Source organism: Anarhichas minor, unplaced genomic scaffold (assembly GCF_050575085.1).
Source record: "Anarhichas minor isolate MPS153535 unplaced genomic scaffold, ASM5057508v1 ptg000027l, whole genome shotgun sequence".
Classification (NCBI taxonomy): domain Eukaryota; kingdom Metazoa; phylum Chordata; class Actinopteri; order Perciformes; family Anarhichadidae; genus Anarhichas; species Anarhichas minor.
This window is the reverse complement of record NW_027466473.1, coordinates 24,016,912-24,037,093: the sequence shown is the minus strand read 5'-3', so window position 1 is coordinate 24,037,093 and position 20,182 is coordinate 24,016,912. Positions and strand designations below refer to the sequence as shown.

Genomic DNA, 20,182 nt, shown 5'->3' with positions numbered 1-20,182 from the left:
TAAGAAAGTAATAGCTGCACAAAAATATAAAAGTAAGTAATGTGATGCTTTTTTTTTTTTTTAAAAGGCAAAGGTTAAAAACAAACTGTCTTTTTATATCAGGTACGTTGTACTTTATTAGTGCAATAAAAATAAATACTCTGAGAACATGTTAATCTCTAGTTACTCTAATCATCCTTTAAATCGAACACAACCCTTACAATAGATTCCGACTTCCTTAAGCCTCTGAGTTTTACACTGTTTTATAAATATTTGTTTTATTTAAAAAAATTCAGTTTTATATTCAAGACAAGACAAAAAAAAAAAAAAACTAAAATATAGGCCTAAATTAAAATATAAATTAAAAATATATTTAAAAATGTGCCAGACATATACAGTTTAATTTATTTGTGAGACATTTTCAGGATGTGACAGGTCTGGATTTGATACTTCATCTTTATATGCATTTGTAAAATGAAGTTCTACAAATTACACAACGTAATGAGGTTTTATTAAACTCTTCATAGTGAATGGCAGAGCCAACAATTACTTATTTAGCAAAGCTTTGTCTTCTAAATAACTCTGAGGTCCTTTTTATATTTTAGTGTGGCCACAAACTGATTTAATTTAATACACATTTAAAGTACTTGTAAACTGCTCCATTTTTTTCATTTTCTGTTAATTTATACTTCCACTACATCACAGAAATAAATATGATATACCTTTTACAGCATATGTTTAAATTGTTTTAATATAGTAATTATTTTTTCTGTCATAAAAACATAATATTGCTGTATTAATCCCCTAAAACTACCAGAGAGCAGAGTGATCCGCCATGCTTCAGCCTCATGGTGTTATGCCCTATAAAAGCTTACTTAATCATAAACTCACATGGACTTCGATCTGATTGGCTCACTCGTCTTGGCTGTTATTTCACCGAGCCAATGAGAACCGAGAACCCGGTCTCCGCACGGCCCCTAAAAATAAGCCAATGAAGGACGTGAACTCACGTCACGTGATAGTGTGAACGTGTTGACGTATGCGGCCTTCAGCTAACAGTCGCCATCTTCTTGTCGTCGGAGGCTGAACTACTAACGACAAAGACGCGACGGCTCGACATAAAAACCCACAAAACCGGCGCTTTTTTATTTTATTTTTTACATCTATCACAGAGTCAGAACAAAGTTATCTCCATGAGTTCATGGACTGCCTGCTGCTGATCAATGGTGACGTTAGTATCGATAGAGCCGCTGTAGGTTTTCCCGGGTCACAAACAAAGATGGCCGACAAAGCAGCTCGAGAAGACGCGTGCCGAGAGTACCAGTCGTCGCTGGAGGACCTGACGTTCAACAGCAAGCCGCACATCAACATGCTGACCATCCTGGCCGAGGAAAACCTCAACTTCGCCAAGGATATCGTCGCTATTATTGAAGCGCAAATAAGCAAGGTTTTTATAACAAAAAAATATATAGAATACTTTCAATTTCAGGTGTTTTTTCGTCTGGATTGTATGTGTAGCAACAAGGCCTCAAGTTGTTGTTGAGCTAGCTGTTAGCTTAGCGTAAAAACATGTCACCGTAGCTATACATTACGTTTTATTTATAACTATATTTGTGTGTTTTATTAAAGTTTAAACACAACATACACTTAATATTCTTAGTTAACATTTCTCTTCATCGAAACTCGTTAAAATCCACCGTAAAATAGATTATTTTAAACCTCTTGATGTTATTTGTGTTTAAAATAATGTGTGAAATCGACTAATTACTTGGAGGTCAGTTCAAACCAACGTGACGTGATTAAAAGACGTGTTTTATTTGGTAAACTAGCTAGTTAAATACTCGTTGCCAAAGTGGTGCCAGTTATTAATTCGACTGTTACTTAGATACCACTTTATTAAGCCATAGAAGAAGAAATAACATGGCGGACTTTAAAAATGGGTTGTTCTGGAGCCAAAAAAAGCACAAAATCGGCTTTTATTGACAAATTATGTGAACACATGTAACACAGAAACATATACAGTCTGAGCCACTATGTACAGATCGAAATATATAACTAATCCGTTTCAGATTCACCTCTTCATCGTCATACTTTGGGAAAAGAGACTTCTGTATCTCAGCAGATGGTTATTTTTAGGTAAATCCACTTCCCAGTGCGAACACATGATTAGCCCTTATTTAAATCATTAGTTCCTAAAAGTTGCTGGCTGCCTGGTCCAAGTGTAACTTTCACAAGCAGTGAGCAGGCGGCATTCATGTGTTAAAGCTGCATTCTCTCTAGCGTCCATCAGGGGGCAAGTTTATGGTCTCAATCTCTAGTTTCAAGTCTTCTTCAATACAGCATGATGTTCATTTAGTAAATTGTCGTCCATTTAGAGTCAAACAGACCATAAAGCAGGGGATGCTTTAGGGTGGGGCTACACGGTGATTGACAGGTCACTACCACGGTTTCTGTCCACCCGGTTGTGTCACAGAACCAAGATGGTGACGACCAAAACGTGCGTCTAAAAATACTAGAAAATCGGTCACATCCGTGTGTGATCAGCCCCCTTTTTAAGAACAAAAATAAACTTTATTGAAGCTAATTTGAACAATAAATGTCGTAGATTGATCACAATGAGCAGCTTTAACTCCAGAGTCATCAAGCGATAACTGCTGGACTCTGGTTGATAATAAAACGTCTAGTTTGACTTATTAGACAAAGTGAATGTGTTCACGCCGTCTATGAAAACATATTTAGCTGGTTTAGTTTACGGTGGATTTTGACTTTTGCAGCGTTTATTTATCCTCAGCTTCTAGAAGTATTTTGAGCATCCGTCACATTAATAATATTCTGATCGAGGCCGGACCACATTGATGTTTTTCACTCTAATTTATTGTTAATAAATATTGCCGGGTAGCTATTATTAGACAGACGTGGCCTCACCGTCTGTAGTAAATTCATCTCAGTCAGTTTCTCTGCATTAATTCACTAGTGAAATCTTGAATTACTGAAATGTGATTGAATGGTTAAAATTGTTATAATAAAAAATGTGAAATGTGCTTTTTGTCATTTTTTATTTCCCAGTGTAATTTATTGGTACGACTCTGGTTTCCATTTACTGACACGACAAACGGTGTTTAGCTGTCGACGCTGCAGCGTTTAGGATCTTCTGCTTCAGGGTGCAGAGTTTAAAATGCAGCTTGTTTTAACTAAACGCCAACAGATCCTCTAAAAGGTTTTTTTAACAACCGAAAAGGAGAAAAACACTTGTGAGGGTTAAAGCTTTGAGTGAGTGAATCAAAAGTTAAACTAAAACTCTCCGACGTGTCGTCTGGGTAAAGTACAAAGAGTGGTTTAAGGAATAAACCCTCTTTGGAGGTAAACGGCTCCCGAGAACTGGACTCAGTGACCCTTTTTTTTTAACCCACAATGCACCATGGACATGTTTATTCCCCCCCCCCCCCCCCCGACTTTGGGGAAGGATCACTAACCTCCTGAGATGTCTTTGCAGAGACTAAAGTGACTGATTGCTGTTGAAGATGATGGTTTTTCTTCTGGATCGATCTCAGATCACAGGACTTTATTGGAGTATTTTTCCTCGATTTTTATTTTGATTCCAGACTGAAGATAAATCCCGACTGCGGGCTGATTTTTTTTTTTTTATATTTAGTTTTCAAACACTTTTTTTCTCACTTTGCAGACTTTCTTTACATTTTGTCTCGTGCACACATTTTTTACATGTTTTTCACACAGCGGGGGGGTGAGGGGGACACATCTGTAATTCTGAAGCGTTGTTCTGAAATGTTGTTTTTTAACCCCTGTTGTGTTCTAAACTTGTCGAGTTCTCTATTGCTCCAGGCCCCATCTGCAGAGAAGCTTCCAGTTTTGTACTTAGTGGATTCCATAGTGAAGAATGTTGGAGGAGAGTACCTTGCAGTGTTTGCTAAAAACCTAATCACTTCATTTATATGTGTCTTTGAAAAGGTACAGTTCTCTTTGCTGCTGTTAAACTTTTAAGCACTATGACTCTTAGCCGCTCCACTTCCCTCCTGTTTGTTGTGTTGCTTGCTTTATTCTCTGTGGTCTGCCCTCTGCTCCTGTGTACATAACGCCATAAACGATAAATAAAAGGGGGAGGGATCATTATTAATCATTCTTTTGAACTTGTCCTTAAAGTGCTAAAACTATATTTTTCACCTCTTTACTCGTAGTGGACGTAGAGCTGCTTACACTTGTAAACGCTTGTTGTGATGCTGATGCTGCTGCAGTATGTTTCTCTGTATTCTGTTGCCATCTGTGGACCAAGTCATGTCCTCTGTTCGTAGGTGGATGAAAACACCAGAAAGAGTTTGTTCAAGCTGCGCTCGACGTGGGATGACGTGTTTCCTCTGAAGAAGCTGTACGCGCTGGACGTGCGGGTCAACTCCGTGGACCCGGCGTGGCCCATCAAGCCGCTGCCGCCCACCGTCAACGCCAGCATCCACGTCAACCCCAAGTTCTTAAAGCAGGTGTGTATGTGTCCGCCAGTCGATCCTCATAGAGCCAGTTGGTTACGTTGGAGACTCGTGAGGCTCCGTACTGTTATTATCTCCAAGTTAAATCTGATCTGCTACGGCCCCGGGATCAAACACGTGGTTCCCGGTTTCATCCATGAAACTCAAATCCAGCTGCGCTCGATCCAGACAATCCGTGCCAGACTTTCACAATAAAATACATCCTGTCGGCTGGTTTTAGATGTTTAAAGACACGGAGCAATCAGCTGTCCTACGACACTGACTTCATCTCTGCTGCTGATTTATATAAATGCATTTGTTGGACAACCTTTCTCTGGGTTACTCTATCGTTACATTCAAGACTTTGCACATTAATAAAGAGTTAGCCAAAAGGCTATTTTTCATCTGTAGTCCCAAATGGGTTTTGGCTTCATGGATTTTAGGTTGTAACTAAATGTCAGATCACGAGCAGACAAGCGTTCATCTCACAACGATTCACTCGTAACTCTGTTTCTCTTTGTCTGAAGGAAACAACGTTTGGATGTTTTACAGCTGTGTTGATCTCTTGTTAAAGTCTGAAGTCATAATTTGTCTTCTCTCTTCGTCCCTCTTGACCGTCTCAGTCTGAAGATGCTCCGTCTCCTCAGCCGGCTCCCACTCAGCCGACACCGACTCCACCGCCTCCGGCGGCGGCGCCGGTACCGGCTCCCCAACCGGTACCGGTCTCCGCCGTCACCGCCGCCAGCCAGTTCAGCCTGACCCAGGAGCAGCTGATCCGACAGCAGCTGCTGGCCAAACAGAAGCAGCTGCTGGAGCTTCAGCACAAGAAGATCGAGCTGGAGCTGGAGCAGACCAAAGCTCAGCTGGTAGGAACAACCGGGGCCGTTGGTTCTGATCCCAGATCTGCTCTTTGATTCGGGATTCCATAAAGTCGTCTGTAGTTATACTTTATGTTCAGCTCGTTTTCTAACCCGCTGAACATAAAGAAATCCGGTTCTTAACGGGAACCGGTTCTAAATGAGTAAAACCCAGAGTATTGATGCGGTTCTATGTCGTCTCAAACCTCCTCTCTGGCTCTTTGTCTTTATGCTTTACTCTGCACACACTTCACTCATTGCTGCTCAATGTGTTCATAAACATAACTTTCTCACTAAATAATCAAAAAGAGCCGGGAAGAGTATCCACAGGAGACCGACCCGATGAATCGATCAGTGCTAGTATAGTTAAAACCCTAACGCTGATAATAACATGAAGTCTGTTTCCTGTTAGTCTTCATGCAGCAGCCTTCTGTCCCTCCACATGTTGGATTAGTTCAAACTCTCTGACTGTTTGTGTCTTCAGGCCGGAGGGTTTGTGATCCCGACAGCGACCTCGGCTTCGTCTCAGAACGCAGCGGCGAAGACCGCCGGCCAAACTGCCCCCGCGGTCCGACCGTGGATCCCTCCTCCGACTCAGACGGACGCCAAGCCGCCCACCAGAGACCCCCGGCTGAACCGCACCGGCCCCCTGTCCGCCCCCCATCCCAAAGAACAGCACGCTGGGAAAAAAGACAGCCACTCCGTGACAGGAAGTCCGGCCCTGACGCCCGAGAAGCCCACCCGTCCGGACAAAGTCAAAACCCCGAGAAAAGAAGCGTTGGAGGAGAAGCAGAAGTCCAAATCTCCGTCTCCGATGGCCAAAGTCCTCCAGAGTAAAAACAAGGTGGAGCCTGAGATCCAGAAGTCGGCGGACGGCACCAAGAAAGACCCCCGGCTGAAGAAACGCCCGCAGGACAAGAGCGGCGAGACCAAAGACGAGGAGCTGAAGGAGAAGAAGCGCTGCCCCGACAAGAAGGAGCGAGAGGAGGCGCCTCGGGGAGTCGACCCCCAGAGGTTCAACAAGGGGAAGCTGGTCAACGGCTCGGTGGGCAAACACGACCGCGTCGAGTCCACGGAGAAGATCGAGTTCAAGGCCGGAGGCAACGCCCGCACGCACGCCAGGAAACGCACCCGCTCACGGTCCAGGTCCCGCTCGCCCGCCGGCGCCTCCTCTTCCTCCCCGAAGAGGAAGGACAGGCGGTCAGTCCGGAGCAGCTCCATGTCACCGTCGCCGTCTCACAAACCCGGCAAACCCAGGAGAGTCGGACCGGATCACATCAAGCCGGGCCGAGGGGACAGGCCCGCCGCGGCCAAGAAGAACCAGCCGGACAGCAGGAGGTCCAAGAGGCCCGCGGAGGACCGGCACTCCGAGTCCAGAGACTCTCACTCACCGAGGAGCCACGACGGAGGAGGCAAGGAGGCCAAGGAGGCTCCTCACCGCTGGAGGAGCGGCTGGGAGGAGAACAAACAGTGAGTCATCAACTCATTAAGTGTTTCACCGGCGCTGGATCCTAAAAACCTGAATGTCTACGAAGAAATGTGTCGCAGGCGACGGAAATCTGGCGTCAAATATATCCTTATAGTTTATACTTATTTAGACGTTTTTGATCGTCTGTGAATCGTTTATAACTGAACATTTGCTGGTTGCAGCTTCTGAAATGTGAGGATTCTCTTTGTGTCAAAGTCAACACATTGTTTTTGTGACTACGGGGAACATTCAAACCGTTTTCTGTGATATTCAGATTTTGTGAAACATAATAATGGTCTTGATCCTACTTTGAGTTAAGTTTGGATCTCATATTTAATATTCAAATCTTCAGCTCTCACGTGTTCGTGGTCCTTTCTACTTCATACTGCATCTAAACTCTGAACTAAAAGAAAAGGTCCCAGCTGTTGTCTAAAAGTCTCGTTTCCTCTTCAGTCCGAAGCTTCCTGAAGACTCTCACGTGAAGCCGGGTCCCCAGAGACACAAACAGTACGGGACCCCGACCCGGCCCACCACCCCCCGGACCCCGAAGCACCGCCTCAGCGTGGACGCCAACCTGCAGATACCCGAAGTTCTCAACTCGGCCTCCAAGAAGGACCTGCTGCGGAGGGTAGGAGCTGTGATGTGCTTCAGCTGATGGTGTTTAATCTCTGATGTTCAGTCACCGGCTGATTCAAGGAGAGAAAATCTAACCGCTCAATGTGAACTCTTGCAGCTTCCTCCTCCAGATAGTGAGAGACGTGTTGAAGGGAACGAGCCGTAAAACACGCGTCTTCATATCCAGACGATGAATATGCAAATATATTTAACTTCGGGGCAGATTTATTATTAATACATTTCATACTTAAAGGCAACACTTTACATAATAACCATAAAAACAAGCAAACAAAAGCACAATAAACATTTAAAAGATCATTAAAGTCTTTATTGTTTCATATCGGCTCCTCTCAAGATCACAAACTAGTCGCTGTGTCACAAATCCTGTTTGAAAATATTCAACTGAGATTACTGTTCATAAATGCATAAAAACATAAACCATTCATGTCTTCATGAGGAGGGAAAATTCCCAAACATGTTGAGCATCGGAGGAGAAACTAAATAGACAGACTCCACCGTTCCTCTAACGGTCGGCGGTTTCTCTCTGCAGGCCAGTAAGCGTCTGGAGAGCGGTGAGATCTCCCAGGAGGACTTCCTGAACATGGCCCACCAGATCAAACACTTCTTCCAGTACCAGGAGGAGAAGCAGCAGCGCTCCGACGGCTGGGACGTCGACGCCGTCGTCGCAGGCGACTTCCCCGCCAAGAAGCTGCTGAGCTCGCCTCCCTCCGCCTCCGTGCGGCCCCGAGACAACATGGACGCCGCGGAGTTGTCTTACTACGAGCACAAGTCCAAGCTGAGGAAGACGCAGGTCACCCACCGAGCCGCCGGGGAGGAGTGGGAGGGCGAGGAGAGTCCGGAGGAGGACGAGGAGGCGGGGCCTGGGGCAAAGACCGGCGTCAGCGGGCGAAGCGCCGGTCACCCGAAATACAGCCGGGTGCCACGGGAACGGCAAGGTGAGCTGAGGGTTTATGGATACTCTTCATGATACTAAAGGGATTCAGAATATTCATTCTTTATGACTCTTTCAGGTGAGAGGAGGAGCAAGGAGCAGGAGGAGCCGCGGCTGATCGAGGAGTACAACCACGGGAAAGAGTTCCCCACTCTGAAGTCTCTGCCGGGCCTTCGCTTCAGGAGGAAAGCCGAGCCCAGAGAGCCCAGTGAGTCCACCGCCAACACATCCACCACCACCAGTCTTTGATCTGTCTCAAAGTGATCTGTGAAAAATATTATCTGTCACCTGTCGTCTTTATCCACAGAGAGGTCAGAGGTCAGGTTCTGGAGCAGCGTGGTGTCAGGGTCTCGATCACTTCTGCGGGGTTAGAGACTCTTCTAAAGAGATCACAGTTTACACATCTAGGTGTTTAGTTCACTCAGGAGATCATGGGAGTCAGCACATAGAGAGAAGCCGAGTTCAGGACAGTTTAAGTAAAACACCTGAAAGATGACGAGAGCTTCACTGACTGTCAGTAAACGAGAGTTCTAATCTGTTTCCAGGTGAGAGAGAGTGGAACTCTCCGCTGACGGAGCGGCCGCGCTTCGACGAGCGCGAGGAGCAGAAGAGCGGCTACGACGCTCCGCGGGTTTACGGCCCGCCCGCCGACTCCAGGCTCCCCGATCCACGGAAGCCAGAGGGGCCCCCGCCCTCGGGCACCGTGGTCCTCAGGAACTGTCCGAGCCCGGTCGGCCCCGAGGCGGCGGCGGCGGCAGCGGCGGCGCTGGCGGCCCCGAGGTTCGAGCGCGAGCGCCTTTCGCCGCTTCACCAAAAAGACCCGTCAGAGATGAGCCCGATCCCTCGCTTCGAGAGCCCCAACAGCGAGCACTCTGACGACGGGCCCCTCAATCTGGACATCCCCACTCCTCCCCCCAAATCCATTCTGAAGGCGCCGCCCCGCGTGGGACCGCTGTCTTCGGTCCGGCAGCACAGCGACTCCCCAGGACACACGCCTCCTCACGACGGAGGACACCCCACACCACGGTACGACGGACCGGGACACATGGGTCCCGCCAGACCGCACCCTCCAGGGTGGTACGAGGGCCCCGGTCGCTACGATGACTCATCCCGATTCGAGGGGCCTCACCACCAGGGTCCCGGCAGGTTCGACGGCCCGCCTCACCACAACATGCCGGAGAGGTTCGACGGACCCCACATGTCTCACGGTTTGGGGCGGTACGACGGTCCACCTCGCCCTCAGGGCCCCGGGAGGTTTGACGGTCCTATTGGTCAGCAGGGGCCCGGACCGGGTCACTTCGAGGGCCCTATGCAGTGTTTTGACGCACCGCGGTGCTTCGAGAACAACATGGCTCCTGGACCGATGGGCTTCCAGCAGCAGCAGCGGCGTTTCGACGGCGCTCCAAACCAGATGGGTCCGATGAGGTTCGAGGCCCCTGGTCAGCCGGGACCCCGGTTTGACTTACCCAACGTGGCCCCCCATCAGGGTGGACCTCCGCTCTACGAGTGCTCCCCTGGCCAGCAGGGGCCCCTGAGGTTCGCTCCCCAACACAACCTGCAGCCCCCCCCCATGAGGCCCATCTACGACAACCCCATCCCCCCCCAGCAGAACTTCAGCATGAACCCCCAGCGGTTCCCGGAGCCCATGAACCCTCAGTTCCCCGCTGGGCCGATGGCGTTCCCGGCTCAGCAGGCGGGAAACTTCAACATGCAGCAGGCTCCGCCCTTCAATCAGCCAGGCCCCGCCCCCTTCTACAACCCCGCCGCCCCCGCTGTCGGCGGCATGCAGCAGCCGGTGAGTCAAGTTCTCTATAAACATGTTTTAAATCCAGAGTCCACATGAGACTGAAGTAGCATAACAAACGTTATTTGCTTAGTCTTCCCGGAGCATCGTGTGGTTTTCTTCTTCTTGTGGTTTTTAGATGCGTCTGTATTTCGCGTATGAACCTGTTCTGTGGTTGTTTTTAGGTGAACATGTTGGGGAACCTCAACCAGTCCTTCCTGCCTCAGAACCCAGTGCCTTTCGGACAGCAGAGTACGTTCTGACATTCAGTGTTTCTCTCATTAATGAAGAAGTGAAATGTTTCTGACGGGTTTGTTTGCGTCCCTGCAGCTCCACAGGTCGCCCCCCCAGAGAACCACTTCGGTCAGGTTGACGTCAACGACCTGCTGTCCAAACTCATCTCTAACGGCATCATCAAGCCCTCGCAGCCCGACGCTGCACCGACCGCCAGCGCCGGTGAGAGAGACATTTTTCTGTTGCGTTGAAACGTTTTGCCGCCTCATGAAACAGCACCGGGGTTTAATAATACAGCTGCTGTTATTAAAATATACATTGTTCATTCTTTTTTAACCCCCAGAACCCACCACCACGCCTGTGGTAGCTCCGCCCCGGGTGGTGGTGGAGGAGGAGGAAGAGGAGGTGGAGGAAGAGGAGGAAGACGACATCCCCGACCTCACCAGCTTCAACGTCGACGACTTGAAACAGTGAGTTCAATAATCAGCAAAACTCTTCTGATCATTGACATGATTTAGTATAATAATCATTTTAAACAGTGAAGTATGTGTTTTATGCAAATGAACACTATAGAGGACAAGAACAAAGTAAAAACTTTACTCTACGGCTGATAAAAGCCCTGGTTGTGTTTTGATCGTCTGTGTTGTGACTCACTTTGTTCCCGTGTTGTTTCGTGCCCCCCCTCTTCTCTCAGGCGCTTGGAGAGCGTGGTGACCAAGCTGTACTCGGGGAACCAGTGCTGCCTGTGCAGCATGAGGTTCACCACGGCTCAGACCGACCTGTACGCAGACCACCTGGACTGGCACTTCAGGCAGAACCACGCCGGCAAAGTGGCCAGCAAGAAGATCACGCACCGCCGCTGGTACTACGGCCTCCGGGTGAGAAACACCGACCTCTCAGACTAACGGCAGCCTTCAGTCCTCACCTTTAAACTCACCCTCGTGTGTGTGCGTTCCCTCCATCAGGACTGGGTCGAGTTCGAGGAGATCGCCGACCTGGAGGAGCGAGCCAAGAGTCACTTCTTTGAGAAGGAGAACGAGGAGGAGGTCCAGAAGAGCCAGCAGGCCGCCAAGGAGAAGGAGTTCCAGAGCGTGAAGGCCACCAAGGACCAAGTGGGAGAGGTGAGACGGGAGCCACTCGATGCATCAGTTGTTGTTAGAATACATCTTTAACTGATCTTCTAGTCTTATGAAGTAACTAAAGCTGAGGACTACAACGAAGAAACGATGATTTACAATAATGAAAATGTGAGCGCTCAATAAATAACTTGATGTTTGTTTTCCTCGTGCAGTTGTGTGAAATCTGTCAGGAGCCGTTTGAGACGTACTGGGTGGAGGAGGAGGAGGACTGGTTCCTGAAGGACGCCCTCAGGGTGGACGACAAGGTACCGACACGTGGAACTATATTAATAAATATCAGTAATATGTACAAACTATTTAGTCATCTAAGTGCAAACAATCCCATAAATTCTAGTCCTATTAGCCCAGGTTTCCCCTGAAAAATATTTGTAAAATATTACAAAGAATAAAATATATATAATTAAAAAATGTTCCCATCTAGTTAAATACTCTCCCAATTTCCCCCCAAAGAAGTTGTAAAATGTCCAAAGATATCACTAAAATCAGCTGGTACGGTCCCAACATTATTAGTAATATGTACAAAAATATTTGTAATTTAAGTGAAAATTGTTCAGAATCGTCTCAATCGTTCCCAATTAATTTCTGTAAAATGTAACGCTGAACAGCTGACCATCAATAAACCCATGAATGTTTTCTCTCCACAGAACTTCCATCCCGCCTGTTTTGAAGATTATAAAAATGTAAGTAACTGAGACATAAATCACATCAAAGATAATAATTCTAATTTAAACCGTCAGACGTCTGAACAGCTGCTGTTTGTTCTGTCTCCTCAGACGTCGTCGTATCTCGACGTCACGCCGTCGCCCAGCAAGGTGCTGACCGACCACCCGCTGAGCGCCTTCATTAAGAGAGAAGAAGAAGAGGAGGAGGAGGTCGCTTCCTGTGCTGTGGCTGCCGCCGCTGCCGCCGCCTCAGTCAAACTGGAAGTAGAGTCTGAGGCGAGCGAGCTCCCTGCTGTGAAGAAAGAGGTTTTAACAGACGATCAGAGTAAAGCGTAACCGTGTTCGGTGTTTTTATCGTTCCTCCTCAGCGACATAAACTTCAATACATTTTTGTATTTGGATTCTGCGCGACCATTTGTGGTCTCTTCCTGTTTCTCTGTGAATTGAAACTGTTTATTGAAAAAGAAGAAGAAATGTTTTGTTTCCTTTTTTTCTTTTCTGTGAGATCAAAGAGATGTAAATGATTTAATTTATAAATTAAAGTATTTTTTGGTATCTCTGGTGTAACAGTGATTTGAATCGCCTGTCTGTAAATATTGATCGATCGGGTTAAATGGCGGGTAGCTGCGTTTAAAGGTAAGCATCTTCTGATTGGACGACAGGAGGCTCCGCCTCCTCTTCAGGAATCGTTTCTTCGGAGGATCGAAGTCTTTGTTTTTGTTTTTCTTTGGTCTTTAATAAAAGAGTCTGAAACGTTGTTTGTGTGAACGGTGATTGATCTTTGATGCGAACAGTTAAATTGTCATTTAGGTTTCAAAACAAAAATAAAGGTTTATTGAATTAAATGTTCTTCTGGTGTTTTTATTTTACGTGAGTCGTTTCCTCCATGCATCCCTGGTGGGAGGGACTAAGACGCAAGGAAAGGACCCACGTGAGGGAAACGGGGATGCAGTTAAGAGACTTGAAGTACCCTTGGAGGAGCAGGGTACATCCTGGAGGAGCAGGGTACATCCTGGAGGAGCAGGGTACATCCTGGAGGAGCAGGGTACATCCTGGTGGATCTGTTGTAATACTTTCCTTCACTGTGACGTGTGAATGAAGCATTAAGTTAATTTGACTAATTTAGTCTCTACGCTTCGTAACGTGACATTCCGTAAGTCTGTTTAGTTTCCACGGAAGTTTAAAATTCTCTCAATTTTTCCCTGAAAAATATTAATAAAATGACCGAAACATTTTTAGTAATATTTACAAAAAATGTTAGTATTTTAAGTAAAAGATGCTCCATGGATTTAAATATACGTCTCTCTTCTACTTTTTTTCTGCGGTCATTAAATGCATCGTTGGTCCGTCTTTCCCGCCCTCGACTCACAGGAAACGAAGAGACTGACGAACTTGATGTTTCCTGTCTGCTTTTTAAAAAATTAATTAAAAAAATATTTTATCATGTAAATGTGAGTGGTTCTTCTTCTTCTGTTGTATTTCTGACAACATACAACATGTCTTCCTCTCAGCACTGAATCCTTAATTTCTCTGCTTTCGTCACATAATTATAAAAACACGTGTGGTTTATTTCTTTTTATTTAAAATCTTGTATTTGTTTTCAGTACAACACATTGAATGTTTTTACATTTGAAACAATCAAACCTTCAAATTCAACACAATATTATCAAATAAGAGTTTTAATATATGTATTGTATTATATTTATTATAATAAACAGGTTTATTAAATATTCTCTGATTGTTCTGTTAAATATGTTTTCACCTGAAATATCTTCACTACTTCATGCACATAGTTTTAAGTACATCTTTGAGGTACTTGTACTTATATTTCTAGTCCACTTTATTTCAGAGGGAAGTATTTCAGCGTTTAGTACTCTGATCCGGTAGAAATACGACAATTAAAAAGTACTCTGTACGAGCAAAAGTACTGCATTTAAAATCATTCAAAGTATTGGAAGCTGATAATACTTTAGTACTTATATGCTGAAGTAGTATTTTGAAAACAGGATGTTTACTTGTGATGGAGTATTTTTAAATTGTTGTACTTTTACTTAAGTAAATGAAATGTAGTGATGTAGAATATCTAGTAGCATTAAATGAAGATACTAAGTACAAGTACCTCAACACTGTTCTTATATACTCTACTTGAGTAAATGTGCTTTGGTACTTTATAGTACCAGTACACTCTTCTGCGTACTTTCCTTTAACTGAGACTACTTCTGTACTAAAGTAACATCTGACTTTAAACTTTAAACTGTGACATTTCATAGCAGCAGCTGAGTCCACCGGAACTACTTTGTGTGGCGGAGGAAGACGAGTTAAACGAGTCCCGGCTGTGTTTCACCTCCACAGCCGGTAAACTCCCAGAGCGATGGCGAGGCAGGAAAACACGGTCGCTGAGGAGAAAACATAGTATTACTACTAGTACTACTGCTAGTGTGTTTACTAGAGTACTGGAGGGTACTTACTGTACTACATCTCAGAGGTACATATTGTACTTTTTACTTGTAAATGTAGTTGTTTTCCTGATTTTTTATTAAATCATGTTACATTTTATATTTTGGGGTTTTGGATGTTTAAAGAGACTTTGGACTCATCTGTCACTATTTTCTGACATTTTATCGACCAAACAATGAATTACTACAGTAGAGTACTTCTTCGCGTACTGATTCACTACAGTAGAGTACTTCTTCGCGTACTGATTCACTACAGTAGAGTACTTCTTCGCGTACTGATTCACTACAGTAGAATACTTCTTCGTGTAATGATTCACTACAGTAGAATACTTCTTCGTGTAGTAGAGTACTTCTTCGTGTACCTGCCAGGTAGCGGATCGTCTCCAGCTTCAGAGACTCCAGGACGGTCTTGAGCGACGCCACCTGCAGGTCGATCTTCCTGTTGATCTCCATGTTGTCGTTCTCCAGGTCGGCTTTCTGACCACATGAGACACACCAAGCGATCACATCGCACACGTGTGTGTAGTTTCCTCTAGTAGAATATTACAGGAGTATTATTGTAGTACTATACCTTGTGATGGAACTCTGAACTGGTCTCCATCAGCTTCTTCTCCTGTTCACTGAACTTGACAGAAAAACACACAAAACAAAAACAATCTTTCAGACGATATTTGTTTCCATTTTGTCAAATTAAAAACATGATCAGCTCCCGTTGACGGCGTGATCGTTGATTTACAGAAAACGATCTCAGGATGACTTTGAGAAAACTTTAAACGTGATCATTCTCAGTTATGAGCAACGTGTCTTTTTCTATGATTTCTCAGCAGGTTTGTGGACTTTTATTGATAATAAACATCAGATATCAGGACGGAAAGTGTATATCACACCGAATCTATGCATATATTTTTAATTTGATATATTTGAGCTACGGTGCGTTCACTGACTGATGTTTGTGCTGAAGAGCTTTAAAACCAACACAGTCGGTGAGTGAGACGGATTCTTTGAACCATTTAAATAATCGATCTTTGATCACCGACTTCCTGTTATCTTCCTCTCGTTCTCTTCCTCTCGTTCTCTCGTTCTCTTCCTCTCGTTCTCTCGCTCTCGTTCTCTTCCTCTCGTTCTCTTCCTCTCGTTCTCTCGCTCTCGTTCTCTTCCTCTCGTTCTCTCGCTCTCGTTCTCTTCCTCTCGTTCTCTCGCTCTCGTTCTCTTCCTCTCGTTCTCTCGCTCTCATTCTATTCCTCTCGCTCTCTCGCTCTCGTTCTCTCGCTCTCATTCTCTTCCTCTCGTTCTCTTCCTCTCGTTCTCTTCCTCTCGTTCTCTCGCTCTCGTTCTCTTCCTCTCGTTCTCTCGCTCTCGTTCTCTTCCTCTCGTTCTCTCGCTCTCGTTCTATTCCTCTCGCTCTCTCGCTCTCGTTCTCTCGCTCTCATTCTCTTCCTCTCGTTCTCTTCCTCTCGTTCTCTTCCTCTCGTTCTCTCGCTCTCGTTCTCTTCCTCTCGTTCTCTCGCTCTCGTTCTCTTCCTCTCGTTCTCTCGCTCTCGTTCTCTTCCTCTCGTTCTCTCGCTCTCATTCTATTCCTCTCGCTCTCTCGCTCTCGTTCTCTCGCTCTCATTCTCTTCCTCTCGTTCTCTTCCTCTCGTTCTCTCGTTCTATTCCTCTCGTTCTCTTCCTCTCGTTCTCTCGCTCTCGTTCTCTCGCTCTCGTTCTCTCGCTCTCGTTCTCTTCCTCTCGTTCTCTTCCTCTCGTTCTCTCGTTCTATTCCTCTCGTTCTCTTCCTCTCATTCTCTCGCTCTCGTTCTCTTCCTCTCGTTCTCTTCCTCTATTCCTCTCGTTCTCTTCCTCTCGTTCTCTCGCTCTCGTTCTATTCCTCTCGTTCTATTCCTCTCGTTCTCTTCCTCTCGTTCTCTTCCTCTCGTTCTCTCGCTCTCGTTCTCTCGCTCTCGTTCTCTCGCTCTCGTTCTCTCGCTCTCGTTCTCTCGCTCTCGTTCTCTCGCTCTCGTTCTCTCGCTCTCGTTCTCTTCCTCTCGTTCTCTCGCTCTCGTTCTCTTCCTCTCGTTCTCTTGGTCTCGTTCTATTCCTCTCGTTCTCTCGTTATATTTCTCGCGCTCTCTCGCTCTCGTTCTCTTCCTCTCGTTCTCTCGCTCTCGTTCTCTTCCTCTCGTTCTCTTCCTCTCGTTCTCTCGCTCTCATTCTATTCCTCTCGTTCTCTTCCTCTCGTTCTCTCGCTCTCATTCTATTCCTCTCGTTCTCTTCCTCTCGTTCTCTCGCTCTCGTTCTCTTCCTCTCGTTCTCTTGGTCTCGTTCTATTCCTCTCGTTCTCTCGCTCTCGTTCTCTTCCTCTCGTTCTCTCGCTCTCGTTCTCTTCCTCTCGTTCTCTTGGTCTCGTTCTCTTCCTCTCATTCTGTCGCTCTCGTTCTCTTCCTCTCGCTCTCGTTCTCTTCCTCTCGTTCTCTTGGTCTCGTTCTATTCCTCTCGTTCTCTTCCTCTCGCTCTCGTTCTATTCCTCTCGTTCTCTTCCTCTCGCTCTCGTTCTATTCCTCTCGTTCTCTTCCTCTCGCTCTCTCGTTCTATTCCTCTCGTTCTCTTCCTCTCGTTCTCTTGGTGTCGTTCTATTCCTCTTGTTCTCTTCCTCTCGTTCTCTTCCTCTCGTTCTCTTCCTCTCGCTCTTGTTCTCTTCCTCTCGTTCTCTTCCTCTCGTTCTCTTCCTCTCGCTCTCGTTCTATTCCTCTCGTTCTATTCCTCTCGCTCTCTCGCTCTCGTTCTCTTCCTCTCGCTCTCGTTCTATTCCTCTCGTTCTATTCCTCTCGCTCTCTCGCTCTCGTTCTATTCCTCTCGTTCTATTCCTCTCGCTCTCTCGCTCTCGTTCTATTCCTCTTGTTCTCTTCCTCTCGCTCTCGTTCTATTCCTCTCGTTCTATTCCTCTCGCTCTCTCGCTCTCGTTCTATTCCTCTCGTTCTATTCCTCTTGTTCTCTTCCTCTGGTTCTCACCACGTCAGAGATCCTGCTGCTCTGCAGGTTGATGTCCAGTTTGGTTTCAGCTCTGACTTTCAGACTCTCCTCCTGAACACAAACATCAAACACATCAGATCAAATGAATGTGAACAAACATTTTGTAATAAAATCGTTACTTTAAATATAAAAACACGTTCCGACCTTCAGTCTGTTTTGAATCTGCTCCAACTCTCGTTTCATCTTCTACAAGAAAATAACAGAAGAGTGTTTAATTCTTGATCTGATGGGAAGCGTCAAAACATCATAAAAACAGTTTAACCGGTGAAGTATTGATCCGTTTCACAGGAAAAAACTGTAACCGAACACATTGAATAAATAAATATAAATAAATATAAATAAATATAAATACATATAAATAAATATAAATAAATATAAATAAATATAAATAAACATAAATAAATATAAATAAATATAAATATACATAAATAAATATAAATAAATATAAATAAATATAAATAAACATAAATAAATATAAATAAATATAAATAAATATAAATAAATAAATATAGATATAAATAAATACAAATAAATAGAGTGGTCGTACTGTGTTCTCAGATCGGAGGTTGGCGAAGTCGCTCTTCTCCAGGATCACCATGTCCTTCCTGATGGAGTCCAGGTGAGCCATGATCTGCTGCAGAGCGATTTCCTCCAAGAACAATCAACACAATACCGATCAATCAATACCACATGGATGTCCTCTTTACTGCAGTAAAGGTGTGTTTTGTGTACTTTTCTACCTGGTGGGATTTGGTCACCATGTCTTTGTAAACGATGTCCATGTTCGCGGTCGTCAAGGTAACCAGAGCCGAAACGATGAGCTCCGCCTGAGGCTTCTCAAAACCTGCAAGTCAAGACGGGGGAAAGAAAAAACCTGCTGGATGAAACCGGGAAGTCGTTTTGATATAAAATATATATAATTGTTTTAATTGTTTTAATTGTTTTGTCACCGCTGCTCTGCAGCTCCGTCACCATCGAGTGAGAATCAAACGTTAGTTTACGTTGTTCAAGAGACGTTAAGTCAACCTTCCTCAGGTCAAAGGTCATCGTAGGAGCTGTCATGTGGAAACCTAAAACACACGCACACACACACACACACACACACACAATACAATACGTTGTATTAGAGCGTTTATAGTAACAGAGTACTTGTAAACTATAGTATTTGTACTTTTGCTGAAACAGAGTATTTGTACACTTTGGTAATAGTCCTTTAACTGTAGCATAGTATTTTACAGTGTGGTATTAGTACTTATACTATCACAGAGCAGTATTACACTGTAGTATTAGTATTGTACTGTCACAGAGCAGTATTACACTGTAGTATTAGTACTTGTACTGTCACAGAGCAGTATTATACTGTAGTATTAGTACTTGTACTGTCACAGAGCAGTATTACACTGTAGTATTAGTACTTGTACTGTCACAGAGCAGTATTACACTGTAGTATTAGTACTTGTACTGTCACAGAGCAGTATTACACTGTAGTATTAGTACTTGTACTGTCACAGAGCAGTATTACACTGTAGTATTAGTATTGTACTGTCACAGAGCAGTATTACACTGTAGTATTAGTACTTGTACTGTCACAGAGCAGTATTACACTGTAGTATTAGTATTGTACTGTCACAGAGCAGTATTACACTGTAGTATTAGTACTTGTACTGTCACAGAGCAGTATTACACTGTAGTATTAGTATTGTACTGTCACAGAGCAGTAAATACTGTAGTATTAGTACTTATATTGTAAGATCGTATCTGAACGGATCTTCTTCTTCGTCTCTTTATAAACAGACTCACCTCTCCAGGTTCCGGTTCCGACCCGCCGCAGCAGCGCATTCATACTGGAGACTGTTGTTGTGTTCTAAGAGTTTGAATAAAGTTTAATGAAACACTAATAAAACTAGAGGAACAGTAAGGATCACAGACCGGAAACAGATGAAAGCACGAGGAGGAAGTTCAACCGACAGTTTAAAGATCGGGCTGTCATTGTGCTGCATTCAGGGACTGTCGGAGTTCTCACATTACTGTGGTCACTGTACAAAAAACAGGAAAACAACAATATTAATATTAATAATAGTAAAAGTAAAATTGATATACAGCACTCCTCAAAACTGACATTGTCAGTTTATTCATAAACATTTCAAATTCATTCTTTATACTTACAAGTCATTAAAATGAGCTCAACCTTTAAAGTGATGAACACATTAATGCAGCAACTATTATGATACTATAATAAATTATATTATTCTGAATATATTATTCTGCAAAATGAGTACTTTTACTTTTGGTACTTTAAATATATTGTTGTGTCTTTACTTGAGTAACATTTTCAATGCAGGATTTTTTACTCGTCACAGAGTATTTGTACACTGTAGTATTACTACTTTTACTTAAGAAAAATATCTGAATACTTCTTGCACAACTGTCGATGATATAATGTAATATGATAGAATAGAATAGAATAGAATATAATGTAATATCATGTAATATCATTTAATATCATGTAATATAATGTAACACAAAGGCCATTTATCCTGCAGTGAATTTTAA

The 20,182-nt window shown here is 44.5% G+C and overlaps 2 protein-coding genes across 3 annotated transcripts; one reads left to right on the top strand and one right to left on the bottom strand.

Annotated features, from left to right (window-relative positions):
* The first annotated feature begins 1,027 nt into the window (after nucleotides 1-1,027).
* pcf11 (PCF11 cleavage and polyadenylation factor subunit) lies at nucleotides 1,028-12,921 on the top strand. Of its 2 annotated transcripts, XM_076102485.1 has the most exons (18): nucleotides 1,028-1,426; nucleotides 3,820-3,945; nucleotides 4,287-4,469; nucleotides 5,078-5,320; nucleotides 5,796-6,781; nucleotides 7,233-7,407; nucleotides 7,945-8,350; nucleotides 8,426-8,554; nucleotides 8,654-8,713; nucleotides 8,892-10,141; nucleotides 10,315-10,381; nucleotides 10,460-10,585; nucleotides 10,707-10,833; nucleotides 11,058-11,241; nucleotides 11,329-11,484; nucleotides 11,655-11,747; nucleotides 12,147-12,182; nucleotides 12,276-12,921. In XM_076102485.1, exons 1-18 carry the CDS (start codon nucleotides 1,181-1,183, stop codon nucleotides 12,498-12,500), a joined length of 4,818 nt encoding a protein of 1,605 aa, XP_075958600.1. In that variant the 5' UTR covers nucleotides 1,028-1,180; the 3' UTR covers nucleotides 12,501-12,921. The 2 variants fall into 2 exon arrangements, with proteins under 2 accessions (XP_075958600.1, XP_075958601.1); XM_076102486.1 differs by lacking the exon at nucleotides 8,654-8,713 and having other exon boundaries at nucleotides 1,029-1,426.
* Nucleotides 12,922-13,724: 803 nt separating this feature from the next.
* Nucleotides 13,725-19,609, bottom strand: ccdc90b (coiled-coil domain containing 90B). Its single transcript, XM_076101864.1, has 9 exons — nucleotides 19,430-19,609; nucleotides 18,580-18,699; nucleotides 18,370-18,473; nucleotides 18,177-18,278; nucleotides 17,774-17,815; nucleotides 17,609-17,680; nucleotides 15,192-15,245; nucleotides 14,983-15,097; nucleotides 13,725-14,560 (listed from the first exon to the last, which is right to left on the bottom strand). Exons 1-9 carry the CDS (start codon nucleotides 19,470-19,472, stop codon nucleotides 14,505-14,507), a joined length of 708 nt encoding a protein of 235 aa, XP_075957979.1. The 5' UTR covers nucleotides 19,473-19,609; the 3' UTR covers nucleotides 13,725-14,504.
* Nucleotides 19,610-20,182: the final 573 nt, after the last annotated feature.